The 18,174-nt window shown below is 35.3% G+C and overlaps 2 protein-coding genes across 2 annotated transcripts in view; one reads left to right on the top strand and one right to left on the bottom strand.

The window, feature by feature from the left end:
- The window catches only part of Nachralpha4 (nicotinic acetylcholine receptor alpha4), a 387,449-nt gene that overhangs the window by 11,166 nt on the left and 358,109 nt on the right, over positions 1 to 18,174 (top strand). Inside the window, exon 2 of the mRNA XM_076314742.1 lies at positions 9,534 to 9,822. Within this exon, the coding sequence (XP_076170857.1) occupies positions 9,616 to 9,822 (207 nt within the window). The 5' untranslated portion in view covers positions 9,534 to 9,615. The remainder of the gene's footprint in view (positions 1 to 9,533; positions 9,823 to 18,174) is intronic.
- On the bottom strand, positions 263 to 1,168 carry LOC143148367 (uncharacterized). The gene is made up of 3 exons (XM_076314660.1): positions 1,089 to 1,168; positions 524 to 787; positions 263 to 388 (listed from the first exon to the last, which is right to left on the bottom strand). The coding sequence occupies exons 1-3, from the start codon at positions 1,166 to 1,168 to the stop codon at positions 385 to 387; spliced, it is 348 nt and encodes a 115-aa protein (XP_076170775.1). The 3' UTR covers positions 263 to 384.

Raw genomic sequence — 18,174 nt, 5'->3', positions numbered from 1 at the left:
TATATTATTTTTCAAGAACTCTATCGCCTTACAGTCGTTTTCGGCGCGCCCATTGTATTATTGGCAATGAAAAAAATTATGTACACAATGCATAATATATCAGCCAAAATTTTATTCAATGCACATAATTTTCGACCATAACGTGGCTCATCATTTATTGAAAAGTTGCCTCTCTGAATCGAGAAAACCATTTCTGCGACGTTTTACCAGCAATATAACCTTCTCTGTACTCTGCGCAAATATTGCGGGCCACTTCAACAGCTTTAGAACCACGATTAAATTCGTAAAGCAAACCGTGTTGATGTTCATTATTGTTAATTTAATCTTTCATAGTTCTCGAAAATTAATCACTATATTACTGACACAGAACGGATAGGTAAACAATCAACTAAAAGGAGAAAACAAGAGCTATCGAATGATGTATCAGACAATCGCTAGAAAATTTAAATTGCAATAAAATCCGCACGAACTTATGGACCAGCCCCATGATTAACAAATACTTTTTATTTTGATGTAAACTTACCAATAAATTAACGTTCTGGAGTAGTAAACAATTACATTCGTATTTTCAGCCGACAAAAGTAACTTTTCTGAGCTAACAAACATAGCAAAAATACTTAAATACTTTCTTGCTAATTCTGCTAATATTTTATATTTAGTCGCACTATTTTTCCACCACAACAATGAGTTAAAGTTACACCATATTTGTGGTTGTAAAATATACATATCAGTTTCTGAAGTACTGCTGTTAACATTATTTTCGATTTGATGTATATTTTCCTCTGTACTTTTATTAATTGTTTACATTTGTGTACATTTTTCATTGCATTGCTTTCACACGTAAGATTTTTACTCCTAGGATCCCAAAAGCAGGCAATTCCATGAACATTTTCACATCCCGAGTATATATGAAATCTATTATTTATTTATGGCACATCCGCAATCTGGGCAATCTCGCCAATCTTATACGTAAGACAGTCGGACTCGTATCGTCGAATGGATCAGGCTAAGATACTGGTTTTCCATAGGTCAGGTTCTCCATAAGGCCAAGATGTTGGTTTTCCATAGATCTTGACAGGAATCGTCACCTCTTCTGATCCGAGTGGGCGACGCTAGTGCCGAAATGAAGTTCCAGATGAAATATCTGGAACTGATCCTCGACAGCCATTGGCGTTTTGAGAAGTATCGTAGTTGCCTAACTTCCAGTTAGAAAGGATAGTCGACACACTGGAGCAGTTTTTTTTCAATCCGGGGCGGTCCCTTTTCAATCTGGGGCGGTTCCTTTTTAATTTGGGGCGGTTCCTTTTCAATCTGGGGCGGTTCCTTTTCAATCTGGGGCGGCCGAGAAACCGAATCCACCTCCTTTACATGGGAATGGTTCACTCGGTGGCCCTGTATGGGGGGCCCGTATGGGCAGTCAACCTATCCACTTCCTGGCCCAGCAGTGTCATACACTAAACCTCACAAGTCAACCGCGGATAGAGGACTGTGTTGCACGAGGCAGCGGTCATCCTGTCGGGGCTTCCCTCGCTATATCTATTTGTGGACTTGTACGCGGCCTATTATAATAGCTGCTGTAATTCATGCGAGCTGAGGGTGGTCCTGATGGGACGAGAGTTACAAGTGCCCAAGCACAAGGATCAGCAGTTAATGATGTTGCAATGGCAATAGTGACTGAGTCAGTCCTGTTGGAGTGGTTAGACAGAGGTTTCGGTTCTTTCAGCTGCCGAATGGTACAGAATTGTGTAGGCATAATTGTTTAATATTGTATTAAGAAGGAAATAACGCTACGCTGTTGGTATCGTTCCGATAACCAAGACAAGACCCAGCACACTCTAGAGATGTGCTTTCATGTACGAATGAGTCTCGTGTCCTGTAAGGGAAATTGGGGCACTTTTCGCGCTCTCAATGAGCGTTCTCTGCGCTATGCTGGGCAGAGAGAAGAAGGCAGTGACTAGAAATACTACAATCCATCCAAAGAGACGAGATACCAATGTTTACATTAACGCCTACGCGGTCAGTTAAATGGTCTGCAGCTGTCGGGTTTGTTCGAGCTTCAGGAACGACTCTTGCTCAGTTATCGAGAACTCTTTGCCGGTTCGAAATAAACCAAACGGTTTGAAAGAGCGCTCAGAATTCACATCTCACGTGTTCTTTCGAGCCGATTGGCTCAATTCGAATCGTTCGGTTTTTTTCAAGTTGCTCGGTTTATTCGTTATTCGAAAAAAGATCGAATCGTTCGGTTTCTTTCGAATTGTTCGATGTTTTTAAGTTCAGTTCAGTCATTCGAATCTAACATTATTCAGTCCATTTCTTCCGAACTTTTCAACACCTGTAGCCTTTTGGAGATGTGATGGCCATCCACTAGTGGAAAAATTCGATGCCAAACATATGCATTCAGGGTAATAGGCCATTAAAAGGAAAGCGTCCAAAACAGAAAAATACTTCCTATTCAAGGGATACCTCTCCTATCTAGCCAACTTTTTAAGGTTTCGACCGTGAGGAAGGAAGTGAATTGGAAGTCTTGGAGCAACAGTAGGGCACACAGTAGAACACATCCAAATAAATAAATAACGAAGAAAATATTGAGAGTACTAATGTCGGAGCTAAGGGAAGCACTGAAAATAGTGACAATGTAATAATGTAACAAATGTAACAATGACGAAACGATTTAAAAGGAATTATCTTAACACAAGTGAAAAGAATATTATCTTTAACATTTATAATAAAACATTGAAAAATAATCCAAACATGAGCATGAAATATATCGAACAGGAAACTACTCGAGTTGCTGTACATTTGATTGTATATTTTACGTTATATTTTTCAAGAGAGTTCATTATGATTTGTTAATTATATTTTCAGCTCTATACTTCAAGTACGTAAGAAAAACACGCCAGATACTATCGTATCTCCAAGAAGGAAAAAGTTTTGATAAAAAATTATTGACAAGATGGATAAGTTTGATAAAAGAATAATAAAGCGAATCATCCAACAATTTGTTTAAACTCCGTGAAATTACCGACAATACAAAAGGTATTGGTACAAATAAATGCTGATCTTTCTTTGCTTACTTTCAAGAAAAGTTCACTTTATACATTAATCAGAAAGATAAATTTTAAATATAATGGAGGAGGGTGTAACATTTATTTAAACGATAACAAAGAGATAAATTTGATTTAAGAATATTATTTAAGGAAATTACAGAAACACAGAGAAGTTAATCGTCCAATATATTTTACGGACAAAACATGGATTAATGAAGGACACGTAAAATTCAAAGTGTGGAAAAAGATACGTGATAGCGTAATTTCTCCTCAGTCGGAATTTTTAGAAAGGTTTCAACAGAAAACCCTAAAAAATCCTTCAAGGAAGGGAAAGTGACTAATTATCGCTCATACAGGCAGCGAAATGGGAATCGTTAATGGTGCTCTTTGGGCATTTAAATTAAAAAAGTCTAAAAATGATCACGTCGAAAAGAATTCAGAATCCTTTGAGAAATAGTTTGAAGGAATTTTTAATAACGTTGAAACAAATGGGGTTATCGTCGTGAATAATGGTCCATATCATTCCCGAAAATTAAATACAATACTCAGCAACTCATGAAGGAAAAGAAATATACAATATACATATACATGATTAAGCAGTAAAATGAGAAGCACGTGTACGCTATTGGTAAAATGGCTAAGAGAAAAAATATTGAAATTCTTCAACTTCCATTTTACCATTCTATCAGCCCAATCCAATAGAGCTAATATGGGTTGAAATTAAAAATTATATTGCAAACAAAAATGTCTCGTTTAAATTCGCTGACATGAACAATTTATGTCATTTGACAATAATCACAATAACAGCTGAACAATGAAAGATTTGAAGAACGCGTGAAAAACATTCAGCAGAATTTTCGGAGAATGATAATGATTTTTTAGCCTCAAAAAATATATATCTCCTTAAGGTTTATAATTATTGCTCTCGGTTTGACAATTTTTAAATTTGTACATTTCATAGAATTTTTTCATAAAAATAGAAAACTATTTGAAATTTCAAATTTATTGTTTGTTTACATTTGTCGACTTCAAATGTTTTATTTTTGTTTTAAATCGTGATCTTCTTTGTAAGACATTGAGAAAGAGTAGAAAGTAAATATGGTACTGTTAGAGATTTTCAAGTCTAACAGGTGTTTTAACGATTTCAGCTTTTAAATTCACAGAAAAATTTGATTCATAATTAAGAAAAGCTCTTAAGAAAATTTAATATTTCTATCGAAATTGTGAAAAATATTTATTCCCCAAGTATTTGCCATTTGGGAGATAGAAATTGCGTAAATATGTAGGTGTGGCGGCACCTTTCGTACTTGCCACCAGAGGGGCTATTCAATCGATCTTTTTCTCACAAGTTCTCTCCCCGTTGCTAATTTCTACATGTACAGTAAAATATACATCGTATGTATATTTTACCATGAGATTATCTTCGAAACTATCGTTTATTGAAATCAAAATTATCATCTTATGGTAAACATATTTTGTTGCGGTTTGAAATGGTCATCGGATGCATTCTAGTTTGAAAGTACACGTGTAATGTATACGATAACAATTTCATCAATCTATAATATTTCAGTTATTCAAGATCGCTTCGAGGCGAAATGATAAAAAGGAGGAAATTCTTTCGAAATGGAAGAAGTGTACTTTTTTGATATATGAATTTGAGACAACAAATTTAATGAAAAGCTAGTGTTAGCTTTTGTATCAGGTAGTGACCTATAGTTTATAATTACTATAATTACTTTGAAATTTGGTGAAGACAGTTAGTAATTTTCATCTCTTATACAATTATTGAGATTATTTGTAAGCTTGTTTCTATATTTATTTTTCGATATTTTTAGAGCTGGAAATAGAAACTTATATAGAAAGTATCTTATAATTGATGTTATTATTAAGTAACAGAAACTTGGTGTTTCACAGAAACAGGGTCTGGTATTTATCTTTAGGAACAATAGATCAAGTATTATTCTCAGAAAATATAGTTTCTTGAACTACACGTCTCAATATAAGTTTACTTTTAAGGTGAATCACATCTTTAAAGTGATGTTTAATGCAGTTGTATATATTTATAATATAAAACTGTCTTATGTAGTAAAACGTTACTAATGTAAAATCTGTAATATAAAACGTACCAGTTTAAGCTAATACGAGTTACTAAATGCTTATCGATCGCTTACGAGAGGTTGGTTGGCGATAATTGGAATAGAACAATCTCTGGAATAGAAACGTCCATGATGATCATTCTGGTATGACCAAGAAGAGATATCGGGAACTGACAGCGAAAAGAATTTCAGTGCCTCTCCTTGTGTAGCGTGATGACCACGCTCATGTTCACGCCCGTGTATGTTGTGCGAGGAGGAAGGGAGGGGGTCTCAGCCTTGTCGACCTCGTCAGTCACTCGTCACTCGTCTTAGAAGTCACATTGTGGGCGGCCGTGAGGCCCAAATTCATGGAACAACCCCCTGGTTGTCGGAACCATTTTAAAAGAAGCCGAAGGCAACTTGAGCCCCTCAAACTCAAGCACTTCAGGCTCTTCCCTGTCGGCCCAAAGAAAGGGTGCGCGGCGAGCGACTAGGGGGCCGGCCTCTTGACACGACCACCACACCTACGCATTCACGCTCCCTTTCCACGACTCGTTCACAGAAGAAGTCCACGGCCCTTCCCTTTCTCTCACTGCCAAGCGTATCGCTCACCACACCACCCAACATTGAGAGGTCTCTCCCAATTTCCTCCATCAGGACACGGCGCTCATCCGTTCATTTTTTTTTTTACGTGGGGGAAATCAAAGACACCCTCGACTCCTTGACGAGGGTTCGAGGGAAGTGTGGGATTCTCCGTACTCAACTAAGTCGGGTGTGTAGCCTACCCACTTAAACCTCCACGATGGCCATACTCGCACGATTTCAGGAGGAAACCGGGAACTGCAAATAGTATAAAATCCGGTGCCTTCTCGCATGCGGTGTGGTGTCTGCGTACGCCACGTGTTTTTGTTGGGAGGCGTTTACCATCCCCATCTTCGTATCCCCGGCGTCGGGACGCCTGGCAGCGGGGTAGAGCCACGTTGCACCGCTGACCTTTTTTTCAGGGAGGGTCGCACGAAAGGACGATCGTGAGCTTTAATTTCGCGACTGCTCGTATTCTCTACGACTGCACCTGCCAGGATGGGGACGGGAGGATGGCTCATCCCTCGTCTATGGCAGACTCGGCCTTGTACTCTTGAGAGGAAGGTGGGCAACCCTCCCTCTAAAATACATATCAGTTTATTGTTGGTCACCTCCGTGCTCTCGGAGGTCCAGACAGAGTGTAAGACGACCGGCTAGGAAGGCTTTTCACGCCCCCTGCTGGTGAACTCGCGCTCCCGTTCCGTATAGCCCCCGCCATCCATTCTCTCTCGTCGTTGAACGTGGTACTTATTATACCTGCCAGAGAGAGGTCCCTTCAATTTTATCCATCGGGACACTGCGTTCACCTGTTCAATCGAAGCACACCTCTAGTGTATGTTGCGCCGTGTCCTGGTCGCCAGGGAAATGCTAGCAGTGCCTGATCGCTTCAGTCTCTAGGCGATACAGGTTCTGTTCAAAATATTCATGCCCGGACAGCGCCTTCCCTATTCGGTAGATAAGGCCACTGGAACCTTTGTTTAACCACTCCATCAAAAGTGGTTGGATGGTCCTGACTATCCGAACCACTGGTCGGTTGGGCCAGCCGCTGCTGCCACTGCAAAAGCATTGACTACTCGGCCTGGTGCTTGAGGGTTTCTCCCTCTCATCCTGCCAGGACTTATCCCTGCTCGGGTGTCTCGCAGCGGCTATTATTATATAATAAGCCGTGTGCGAGTCTTGACGGAGAAGTTACTGCATCGTAGGTCATCGTCCTGCATGTGCAGGGGACTCGCAAGGCTAGATTGCTATGGATCCGGTGAAGCAATGTCATGCCCTCCCAGACGGAGGCCCCATACAGGGCCACCGAGTGGATTATTCCTATATAAAGGCAGCGGACCCGATCGTTCGGCTCCCCCAGATTGGGGAGTATTCGGATCAACGCGATGACTACCCTCTTTAATCGCGGAACCGGACGACTGAAGTGCCCTCAAAACGTCAGTGGCTGTCGAGAATCAGTCTCAGATATTTCATCTGAAACTTCACCTCCGCACTGATGTCACTCTCTCGGATCAGAGGAGGTGACGGTACCTGCCAAGATGCATGGAAACCCAGCCGATCCTCTTGATCCGTTCGACGATGCTAGTCCGACTGTCTTGTATGATCGATGAGATTACCCGGATTGCGAATCTGCCATAAGTATCTATAACTAGTAGATTTCATATATATTCAGGGTATGAAAATGTTACCAAATTGCTCACTCTTGGGATTCCAGGAGGAAGAATCTTACGTTTGATAGTAATGCAATAAAAAGATATACACGAATGTAAACAATTAACGAAAGTACAGAGAAAAATATATATCAAATCGAAAATAATGTTAACAGTGATACTTCGGAAACTGATATGTATATTTTACAACCGTAAATATGTTCATTGTTGTGGTGGAAAATAGTGCAACCGAATATAAAATTTTAAATTGCTTGGAAATCTAGTACCTCGGTCTTATACAGCGCCACCTATAGGCCAATGATCTTGATCCGTTTGATAACGCATCGGGCACCGTTCTTGGTCGGCCAAACGGTGTTTCTCCAATGATCTCTGACAATCAGTACCAGCGTATTTTCGGCGTAACACACTACGCTGACGCCATAGGGGGAGAGGGTGTTCTCAATCTGGTGTAAAGTCTTTCTCAACACTGTTGTAAGTTTCTTCCTCTTGACAACTTTCCTTTATATTGAAACGAATGTATTTTTAAGCGATCAGTGGATTTGGTTTTGATGTAACGAGTTTGAGCGATGTATCGTATGTCTAAGGAGAAGGAAACTTTTTGACTTTCTCTTGTAGGTATTGTTTCGAGATTTGTGGAAATCAGTCCACGGAGTAACTGTTAAAGTATCTTGAGGTCAAGTTACTTGAGGCTCCAGCGAATGAACTGTATAGCTATCCCAAATTCCTAGTGATAAACTGAGATCTGTTGTGCGAGCTGCTTTATTGACTTCGAATGCTTAATTTTCAATATAAACTTTGTGGTTATGTGGAACAATATTTACAAGAATGATTAGCACTGTGCAGATTAAAAGAATTGTATTTCACGTTAAGTGTGCTCAGGCATAAAGGGAGGATTTAAAAAATTTACCGCCTTGTATTTTGGCAGATTCGAGTAACATGTTTAACACATCAAATTGTGAAATTAAGTATTGACAGTACTAAAATTTTGAAAAATTGTTGAAAGTGAACAGTACTCAATCAATAGCTATCGTTAGTATACGGCGTGAATCATATATGTATGTAGAACATGATATTACCTGAGTAATTGGAATATACATATATTCAACCAAATCTGTAACAACGTCTGAATTGCATAGCATGGCCTTTCTGTAGCACACATATTTAATAGAGTCCCAAATCGAGAATTAAGTGTTTAACATTAAACATTTTACATGATAATAGATATTCGTTACATATATTTAAAAAATGATTAAAAATTGTTTTTTTTTTTTGTTTAATTTGATTACAAATACTTTACGAAACTAAAGCAATTATAAAAACCGTTTGTTCTATGTGCTGAAATTTTATCTAATAAAAGTCTGTAAAATATGTTATAATAGAATCTTGATTGTTGTAACATTATTAATTGTACGTGAGTCTCATTCATCGCATTGCATAGACAGATGAAAGGGATGAAGACATAGCAACGGATGAAGTTGCTGGGGAAGTAATTGATATAGTGATCATAGATAGTTGAGATATATCGAATAATATATCGTAGCTCCCCTTAATTGGATTAGTTGCTTTGATTATTGCGCGAATGTCGATCATTGCGAAATTTTCAGCTCCGTTCTCCTGCAATAATCCACTGTATAATTTAAGCGCGTAAAGTAAATTTGTGTTAGGTATGTTTATTTGAATGAGAGTTTTACTGTAGAACCGTGAGTGTCCTAACTCTGCAAGTTGTTGGTTCTCGAGTGTTCTTCTTGTGGACCGAGTGTATATAGTTCTACTCCGTTTCGATCTTGAAATATTCTCAAGTTTTGTAACATTTTGTTCTGATCGTTCCTGCACCGAATATAAATAGAAAATTTGTACAGTTCCGGCGAGTGACGAAAGCTTTTAATCGATGAATTTGTTATTCAAGGTGATGGATCTGATAAGCACAGGATAATTCGTAAGGAAGAGATGGTTCCTTTTCCAAGAACGTTAATTAGCGTTCAACGAATGCTTTGATCGTGTTTACAAGCTAATAATTGTAGGCGTGCAGAAAACTTGCAATATTGTAGCACTAAAATTAGACGTAGGATGGAACATAGATTCTTCGCTAGCTTAGTATCCTTGATTTCGTTGTTACTGTTAAACTGAAAATTAACATGCATCTTGTTCCGTATATTTTACAGATTCGTGATTCACAGTTCGTGTTGTCGAGGGAGAGTTCAAAGGGGGCGAGTGTGTTAATCATAGTGGAGGAATCAAGGGACAATGATGCCCCCCATAATAGGGGAAACACTGCGCGTATGGTTCCTCTCGGCATTGGTAGTTCACGGTGCTGTCGCCGGCAATCCGGATGCAAAACGCCTTTACGACGACCTGCTATCTAACTATAATAAACTAGTGCGCCCTGTTGTGAATACCTCAGACGTACTACGCGTGTGCATTAAGCTGAAGCTCTCGCAGCTCATCGATGTGGTGAGTAAAATCGATTAGTTTACTTGTTTCTTCACATTGTAGTCCTTATAAATAAAAACGTGGAGTGGTACTTTCTAATAATTAACTTTTAAGCGGCTCAATCAAGAGAAATTCTATCTCTGTTTCTTAGATTTAGTTAATGTATAGCGAGAACATTCATCGCGGTCTACGCACTAATCACACGCCAATGAAATTCAAGGCGAAGGATCGTAACTCTGATGCTTAAAATTGCATGTGGTGTACCTGCATTTGGGCTGAAAGGGATGGATACAATTATTTGATTATGGTTATTATGTTGTTACTGAAAATGAATTTCACTGTGGACTACATTTGTATTTAATCGATGAGTGCTAAGCATTGAGAATTGGTTAGGTCTATGATCATGCATTATGCGTGTAATAATTTCCTTCTCAGCTGTTTTTTTAATCTCTGTCTAGAACATGCTGACTTCTTTTATATATTCATAAAATATATTTAGCGAAATTTAAAAATTTCAATATATTTTTTGGGTAAAATTTTAATATATTTTTTGGGTAACATTCATAGTTATACGTTGTTAGTGTTTTAGAATATCTTTACATGTAGGATATTCCACTAGAAGGAGCTAACCTTAATATTTTTGTTACTTTAAACCATAGGGAATAATTTTGCTTACAGACGTTGTATCACTTTAAGAGGAGTACAATACAGTAGCAATTGTTTCTTTGTAAATGGACTCGTAAATGAGATTTGAAGATCGATTTTATTTTTTAAAACAGAAAAAGTGTTACAGTACATTTTTCCTAAAATGAATAGTTTCTGAAATACTTAGCTTCAAATCTAGCGACGTATGTGTATGTGCCATTTATTTGTATTCGAAGTAATTAAAAGCATTGTAGGATAAATAAGAGATCAATCCTAGTAGGAGTCGCGAGTGTATTGGTTTAGACATTTTAGTCAGCTTACGTGAGGTTGGGTATACTACTACACATATTTATGATATCACATTTTTCTTAATCGGAGATTTATTTTTTTTGACATTAGCATACACGCAACACAGAAGTTAGCAAGTTACGATGCTAATATCTTATTAACTAAATATTTCAGGAATGATTAGTTTTACGATAAATGTTTACTTCTACTATAAAAGACTGTACGTATCGTTAAAACAAATGAAGTTGACCTTTAAATCTACGACTTTTGCATAATTGAATATTATTGTCGCCATATTATGTATCCCTTTATACTGTAGAATTTCTTAAACAATGCTTTTTCCTATTATTTAATTTAGCGAAGGTACTGAGATGTCATATTTTTAGTGGCATACACACTACAGTGTAATTCTAAGGCTAGAATTTCTAAATACTATTAAATTAACGCTAGGAACATTCGTGTTAATACTTTCAAACTAATATAATATAATTGATGTATTCTGATATAAATTATAATTCTTATTTGTGTTTAACAACTATACACAATACTATCGTAGGATATGGGGTAGATGCTAGCTTTTATCTAGATTTTCTAAACAAAGCCACACAAAAGTTGTATAGAAAAATATTGCCTGGCTTATATAATATAATTTATTTTAAATGAATCCATTTTTCATGTTATACTATCTATAAAATTATTAATATAAACTCAACGAAAAGCTTTCTTGTAGAAAAACTAGATATTTCAAATAGTGCATACTGGCTGGGGTTGGAATTATAGAGAAAGGTTATCTTATTTGGACCACCGTTTACATTGGGCCGCATTGATAAATCGTTAACATTAACACAATAATGTTAATTCAATGTTGTTACGATGCAAAGATATGTAGTCGATTTTTACATGCACAAGTGCAGTTATACAAGTGAAATCTAATTTTCGGAAGTTTGTGTAGTATTTAGACCACACAGACAGTAAATTTTCAACACAGAAAATAACATACTGTGATATTTTATATATTTATAATATGAAATGTAATCTTAACACTATTGCATGCTTTGTAGATGTTAAAACATTTTTTAAGGGAAAAACATAATCATATTTCTAAAATTATCGGCGAAGTAAACTTTCGGAATATATCAATATGTCAGAAATAAGCTAAGAGAATGTTAACTTAAAACAATAAAAATATCTACTGACAAATTTACAAAGACTAACACAATGTAATAAGCTAACAAAGTGGAGGCAAGCTGTTTAGGAAGACTGCATAGATATACGCAGAAGTCTCGTGCGAACTCCAAAACCAATTTGAAAACTTCATGAAGATTTCGGAGCGTACGCTTTAGATACCTTGCAGTGGAGTGTCAGTAAACTGTAGGCTCGGATTTGTGGTCACGTTACGAGTGTGTACGTAGCTGAAAAGCGAGCAGTGAATAGAGTGTTTGGTTCGTTGTTCTATTCTATTCATAAGTGTGATGAATCTAGGCTCAAGTATAATGATACGATCAGAACGTTTTCTAATTTGGAGGATAACAAGTCTTTCTAAACGAAACAATTTCCGTTCAAACGAAATTTGGATACCTGGATTTCTACGTCTGTACGTAGTCTCTATGCAATGTATATAAATCAAATCGTAATTTTGTCTACATTTCTAATATTTTTAGGCGACTTCGACTTATTGTTAGCTATTCTTGGAATTTGTATCTGCTTACTCCGGGTTAACTGAAAATTGACCGAACCGATTTTGATTAAACCTTCACTATTTTATTTCGTATATATAAGGAAATAGAATAAGCTATTTATCATCGCACTTTTACTCTGTGGAGGTAGATTCCAAATAATAAGCAAATAAAATTTAAGTATATCTGTTTGTTATCGCCTTATAGTTCACATAATGATAAATATCATTTTATTTTACTTGTAATCGTACGAAAATATGAATAAGAATGAAATTAGACTAAACCTACAAAGAACACAAAACTAAATTTCTCAGATAAGAATTATTCTCCTTTTATTTTGAATTCAATTAATCACTAATCGTAATTCGGATGTGCTTTCTACAAAATACGTCGAATAATTTTATTTATGTACGTTTTGTACACAAATGTAAATAATTATAAAAGTTAAATAATAATAGTCTAGAAAGTGACCGTGCATAATGATCTTATTTTAACATTTTTTGGATACTGTTACGTAATAGTTTAATCGCTTGAATGGTTGCTGGCGTCACAAATTGAATTTTCGTTACTCGTTTATCATCATCATCGAGGTGTTAACATATTTAATACTTTCACATGATAAAAAAAAAATGTTCAGAAATTACCGATGTTATACAATTTGGCGAAAATTACGGAAGCATTATTTGTAGTAGAATAAATTCTAAATTATTCGAACGTCGTTTAAACGAAAGCTCTGTTATCAACGAATATCGTTTATCCAAATATTTGATTAACCGAACGCTTGATTATCCAAAAAGTGTCAATATTCCCACGTATTTTGCGTTTTATATTTTTATACGTATTAAAAGTAAAATGATTATTAAGGGGGTACTCGTGATTTTGTGGAACATATCATAGTACAAAAGTTCTATCGAAAATGATGTAACGGAATGAATGGAAAATGATTAAACTAAATGCATAATTGAGTAAGGGACTGTAAAATTATTAAAAATGTTATCGAACGCTCTGAGGACGACACGACAGAAGATACATAATTCTAAAAATATCCATTCACACATTTCAAATATTTACTGTTTTCTAATTAATTTTAAAGTTGCACTCGTCTTAAACAGAAAGCTATTCACTATTTCACACACACACACACACACACACACACAAAATGTAAATTATCTGTGAGAAGAAAACATAACAAATTTTACTTTATTTTTTGTTTACATAAATTAATAATAAGAAAACTACACGCTCCAATTCGTTCAATGAGAACTAAATTGAAACGTATCGATGAATTTAATTGTGTTCAAATAAATTGTTTGCATTTGGAGAAATAATTTTATTATTCTTACTAGAAAATTGCGTTTTCAAAGCAAACAAAATTCCGTCCTTCAACTGCAGAAAATTGGTACGCGCATATTAATCAATGATAATGAAAAACAAATATTAGTCCGATGGTGCTTTTAAAGAACAATGATTATTGTCTATAGTATACTTTTGAATATGAATAGATATCTTAATCAACTCGTGTTAATGCTGATGCTCGAGTATAATATTAGAATTTTTGTGTTCGTTATGTATGTATGTATGTATACTTTTAGTCGTATCAATTACTTATGATTCATTTCAACTTAACTCAGCCCTGTTACAGTTTATTTAATAGTTTAATAGTTTTGAGGAGTTCAATGACATTCTCCTTACCTCTCGGTATGATTCAGAATTCCTTCGTGCTTGGGTTCGATCCACAAATTGACCCTGTTCCTTTTACTTCCTACATTCTATCGATGTACATATGTATATATATATATCCATATACAAAATGTTCAATCACAAGCAGGATTTCGCATGTTTCACGATTAAATAGATTCGTCCTCTTCATGAGGCAGTTATGGGATACTCTTGTGTGATCTATTCTAACTCTTGCTTATGTTTCTTGTTCTTTCCTACTAGAAATTACTCATAATTTTATTTCTATTTATTATTTTCATGGATCTCCAAATTTTATTCCATTCTTCGTTGATAACTTTTGTGGTATACCTTACAATGTCTTTATGCACAATCGGTATTCATGTTAAACTGACACAAAATGTATTATCCAATTTAGTATGTACATAGAAGAGAAATTGATTTTATAAATTCATTTACTGTATTTATGTTTTTATTAGATAATAATGGTCTTATGAAGTCATTAGAAAATATTGTGATTATGATCTGCATGGCAATAAATTATGCTTGCTACGTTTGTACGGGCATATCGTCCTTTAAATGTTTCGTTGGAAAATTTTATAAATCTTTCTTAAATGCGGCCAAAGTTAGTTCAAAAACCTAAGGTTTTTTTTTTTTAAATTTCCTAATTATTTTTTCTTACAGAAGTATCAGTTTCTTTGAAAATTTTCTTATTATATTTATTACGGTTGTGTTTCACTTTTATTGAATTTTATTGATGGCGGCAAATATAGACCAGCATCGTTTTTAAAGTTGAAGGAGTTGTGTAGTTTTTTTTGGCACCGCAGAATAACCTACTTTGTCAGATTCACGTTGAATATACCAGTCTACGTACGTGGAACGCAGCTATTTACGATGCCAGCATAGATACTGCGAGGATGCTTCCATTGCACAAATGATCTATCATAACTACTGCACTTTATCTGCAACCTTGGCAATATATGAGGTATATATTCGTAACATGAACGTATCGCAATGGTTGAAGTTCTTGAGGACTGTCAATTGAATTTCCTCAGTGTTTACTAATGTGTATTATGGGGTTCCTGCAGTAAAGTGATTTATTGGTCGTGAATCGGGCAACATTGTTTGTTCGGAGGAAAGGTTCGTTAGAAATTCAAGATTGAAATTTGGGCTTTTTGTGGAGGCGATTAGGACGATCCAAGTGACTGAGGGAATACAATTATTGTGTCGAAAAATTAATTAGAATGTGTTATTTTATTAAGTGTGTAGGAGATTTAGCGAGATATTTTGACAGCGTGCTAGATGACAGGTGCTTCAACTGTAAAAATTGATGTGCTTGCTGTTAATTTGGTTGAAAGTGAGGAGACCAGGGTGATTACCGCGTACTCTGTGTCAGCTTCAGTTTTTCATTCGTCGGTATAATTATGGATTGGGAGTCAGTTTTTTATTGTTATATTTTATGATGTGACAGAAAAATATTTATAAAGGAAAATTTCTTCCGAGTGGAGGTTTATTTACCTCTTTTATGATGCTTCGTAAGGGCTTGATTGTAAAGGCACCATAAATGATAGATCCATTCTCTAAGTTGTTTCTCACGGTGATTTTGTACGTGTTTAATAAGATCTTCCTATCCGCTCTCCAGGAATTAGCTGATGGTACAATATTTTTAAAATGTTTAAACGATTTGTTACATACCCTTTTTAGATTGGAGATACGGACATTTCAGGTTATTTTATCACCAAATGACATACCTAAAATCTTGATTCAAGTGATTTGTTTAAATTCTGAATTTCCTAATTGTAACTTTATCGTGGGTGCACGTTGCTTGGGAAAAATTACATATTTGGTTTTAGCTTTGAAGAACCAGAAACAGTTTTTTTGTTGTCCAATTATGTAGACTATTTAAAGCGTTTTAGAGTAAATATTTTGTGGTTTTTTTATGCTTCCTTTTGTATACTATAGTTAAGTCATCTACGAAAAGATATGCTTTGGATATTAGAAATAGTATAAATAAAAGATTGTTTATGGATACTAGAAACAGTGTTACGCTTATTACCAAGCCTTGAGGGATTCCATTTTGCAATATCATAGAATCGGATAGATAATTGTTGGCCCTGATTTTAATGCTTCTTGTTTTTAGAAAGATTTTTAATTAGCGAGAAGACATTGCCATGAAAGCTTAACTTCTTTGGAATATACGGTGTCCTCTCTCTGTAAATCGTATCATATGCTTTGTCAATGTATACAGCTATAAAGGTAGTATGATGATTGTTCACCAAGCCATCGCATATTGCATATTTAAATTTCTATATTAATTACTTGGTCGATACTAAAATGGTATTTGCTAAAGTCGTTTTGGACAGACGATACTGTGTTGTTATTTTCTAATATCTATTGTAATTTGTGGTTAATTATTTTTTCTAATAGTTTACGGATATTGTTGTTTAGTTTAGGATCGATAGTTTTCTAAAAGTAGTGGATCCTTACCAGGTTTGCAATCGAGATGACTACAGCCTCATTCCACGATTCTGGAAATATGCTATTCTTTCATATAGGGTTGAATATTATTAACAGGTACTTCAGGTTCAAAAGGGGCTAGGTTTACTAGTAGTTTGTTAAGTATCCCATCTTTACCAGGCTGGTATTTTTGCACTGTTTCAGTATCCTAGTTAATTTTTCTATTTTCAATGTTTCGTTGACTACAGAAAGATCTCAGTTTTTAATTGTGAGTGATCGGGGAATGTTTGTTCTATTTTCTATTGAATGAAGTTGTGTCGTAAACTTTTGCTCCGGTTAGTCCTGACAAGCAGCATACTTTCAGCGTCCGTATCATAAATCCAGTTTCAGAGAAATACTAACATACTGAAGTAATAAAATGTTCAATATTAGATATACGTGGTATTGATATCGCGTGTTACTCCGTAAATATTTGTGCACAGAAACATAGCAAGGCGTCGGTGAAGCCACCATTGGAAGGTAAACGGAAGATATTTACTTTGTGGAAACTTCTATCTCATGAAGTTGATGGTAAATGCAATCTGTTATTTGTCGGAAATTCTTAGAGAATTAATTTCGAACAGCTATTTTCATCATTTTCGTGTCGAGTATTAATGTTAATTTGTTGCTTTGATATTTGGAATTTAATTTTTTTAACACGAATATCGCTAAATTGATATGTAGAAAAATTAATTTTTTCAAGACAGTAACAATTCTCATCCGACTAAAATTAGGTCATTATAATCTACTTACTTTAAAGCGATGTCACAAATTGCAACACATTTGTTTTCTTCAACTTATGGCTTACGACTTAAAAACGGATTTATAGTAAACGTTACAATATCCCTTAAAAATAGGCAATTATTAAGTTAAATGTTCTTGTGTTTATTATTGTACTTATACAAACGTTACGTGAATTTTTTAATGTAATTTTTTTTTAAGACTCAAATTATTAGTAACGAACCACTGCTGTATCGAAAGTGCCATTGTAAGCGGTGACCGCGATTGTTTTTTGTTCAATAATTGAAAATGAAAAGTATAAACAAATTATTATTCTGTATGAGCCTGACCTAGAATAAATTGAGAAACTTTAAAATAAACAAAATGGAAACACTTTGTGGAGATACAGCAATTACAAAAGAAAGGTTTTAACCCGTTAAATTAATTCTAATTTAGGAGAAAACTGGAGGAATGTTTTATGTAGCTAAAATTTCAAGTTAAACGATTAATTAGTTTTTGAGATATTGCAAAATGTCAATTCGAGAAACACGCATTTAAAGTTTCCCTTGAAAGTTTTATGAATTTAGAAAGGGATTTCTGACGTTTACGATTAATCAGATATTCCATGAATATGAAAAATACATTTCTACTCAACTGTTCCTTATTGTTTTAAGTTTCTAGTATTTTCTTCAAATTCTGTGGCTTGATACTTTGACCGTAGTGATTATCCTATATACAAAGTGTTCTCTGACAAGTGTCCGAAATTTGAAGGAATTGCCAAAATTGTACAAAAATCAAGAATAATCGATTTAAAATCAAGAACTTGAGTTTGAGGCTATTTATGTTCGAGTTATTCGTTATCAAAGATATG

The sequence above is a fragment of the Ptiloglossa arizonensis genome, chromosome 6, assembly GCF_051014685.1.
Source record: "Ptiloglossa arizonensis isolate GNS036 chromosome 6, iyPtiAriz1_principal, whole genome shotgun sequence".
In the NCBI taxonomy this organism is placed as follows: domain Eukaryota; kingdom Metazoa; phylum Arthropoda; class Insecta; order Hymenoptera; family Colletidae; genus Ptiloglossa; species Ptiloglossa arizonensis.
Note: the sequence above shows the minus strand (reverse complement) of the source record. Positions and strands in the feature narration are given on the sequence as shown.

Excerpts from the sequence above, each read along its gene's own strand:
- LOC143148367 (XM_076314660.1), bottom strand. The coding sequence starts at position 1,168 with ATGGCTGTCGAGGATCAGTTCCAGATATTTCATCTGGAACTTCATTTC. Across the intron at positions 788-1,088 it reads GCCCACTCGGATCAGAAGAG|TACAGAGGAAAATATACATC; the intron begins GTGACGATTCCT and ends AATTAATAAAAG.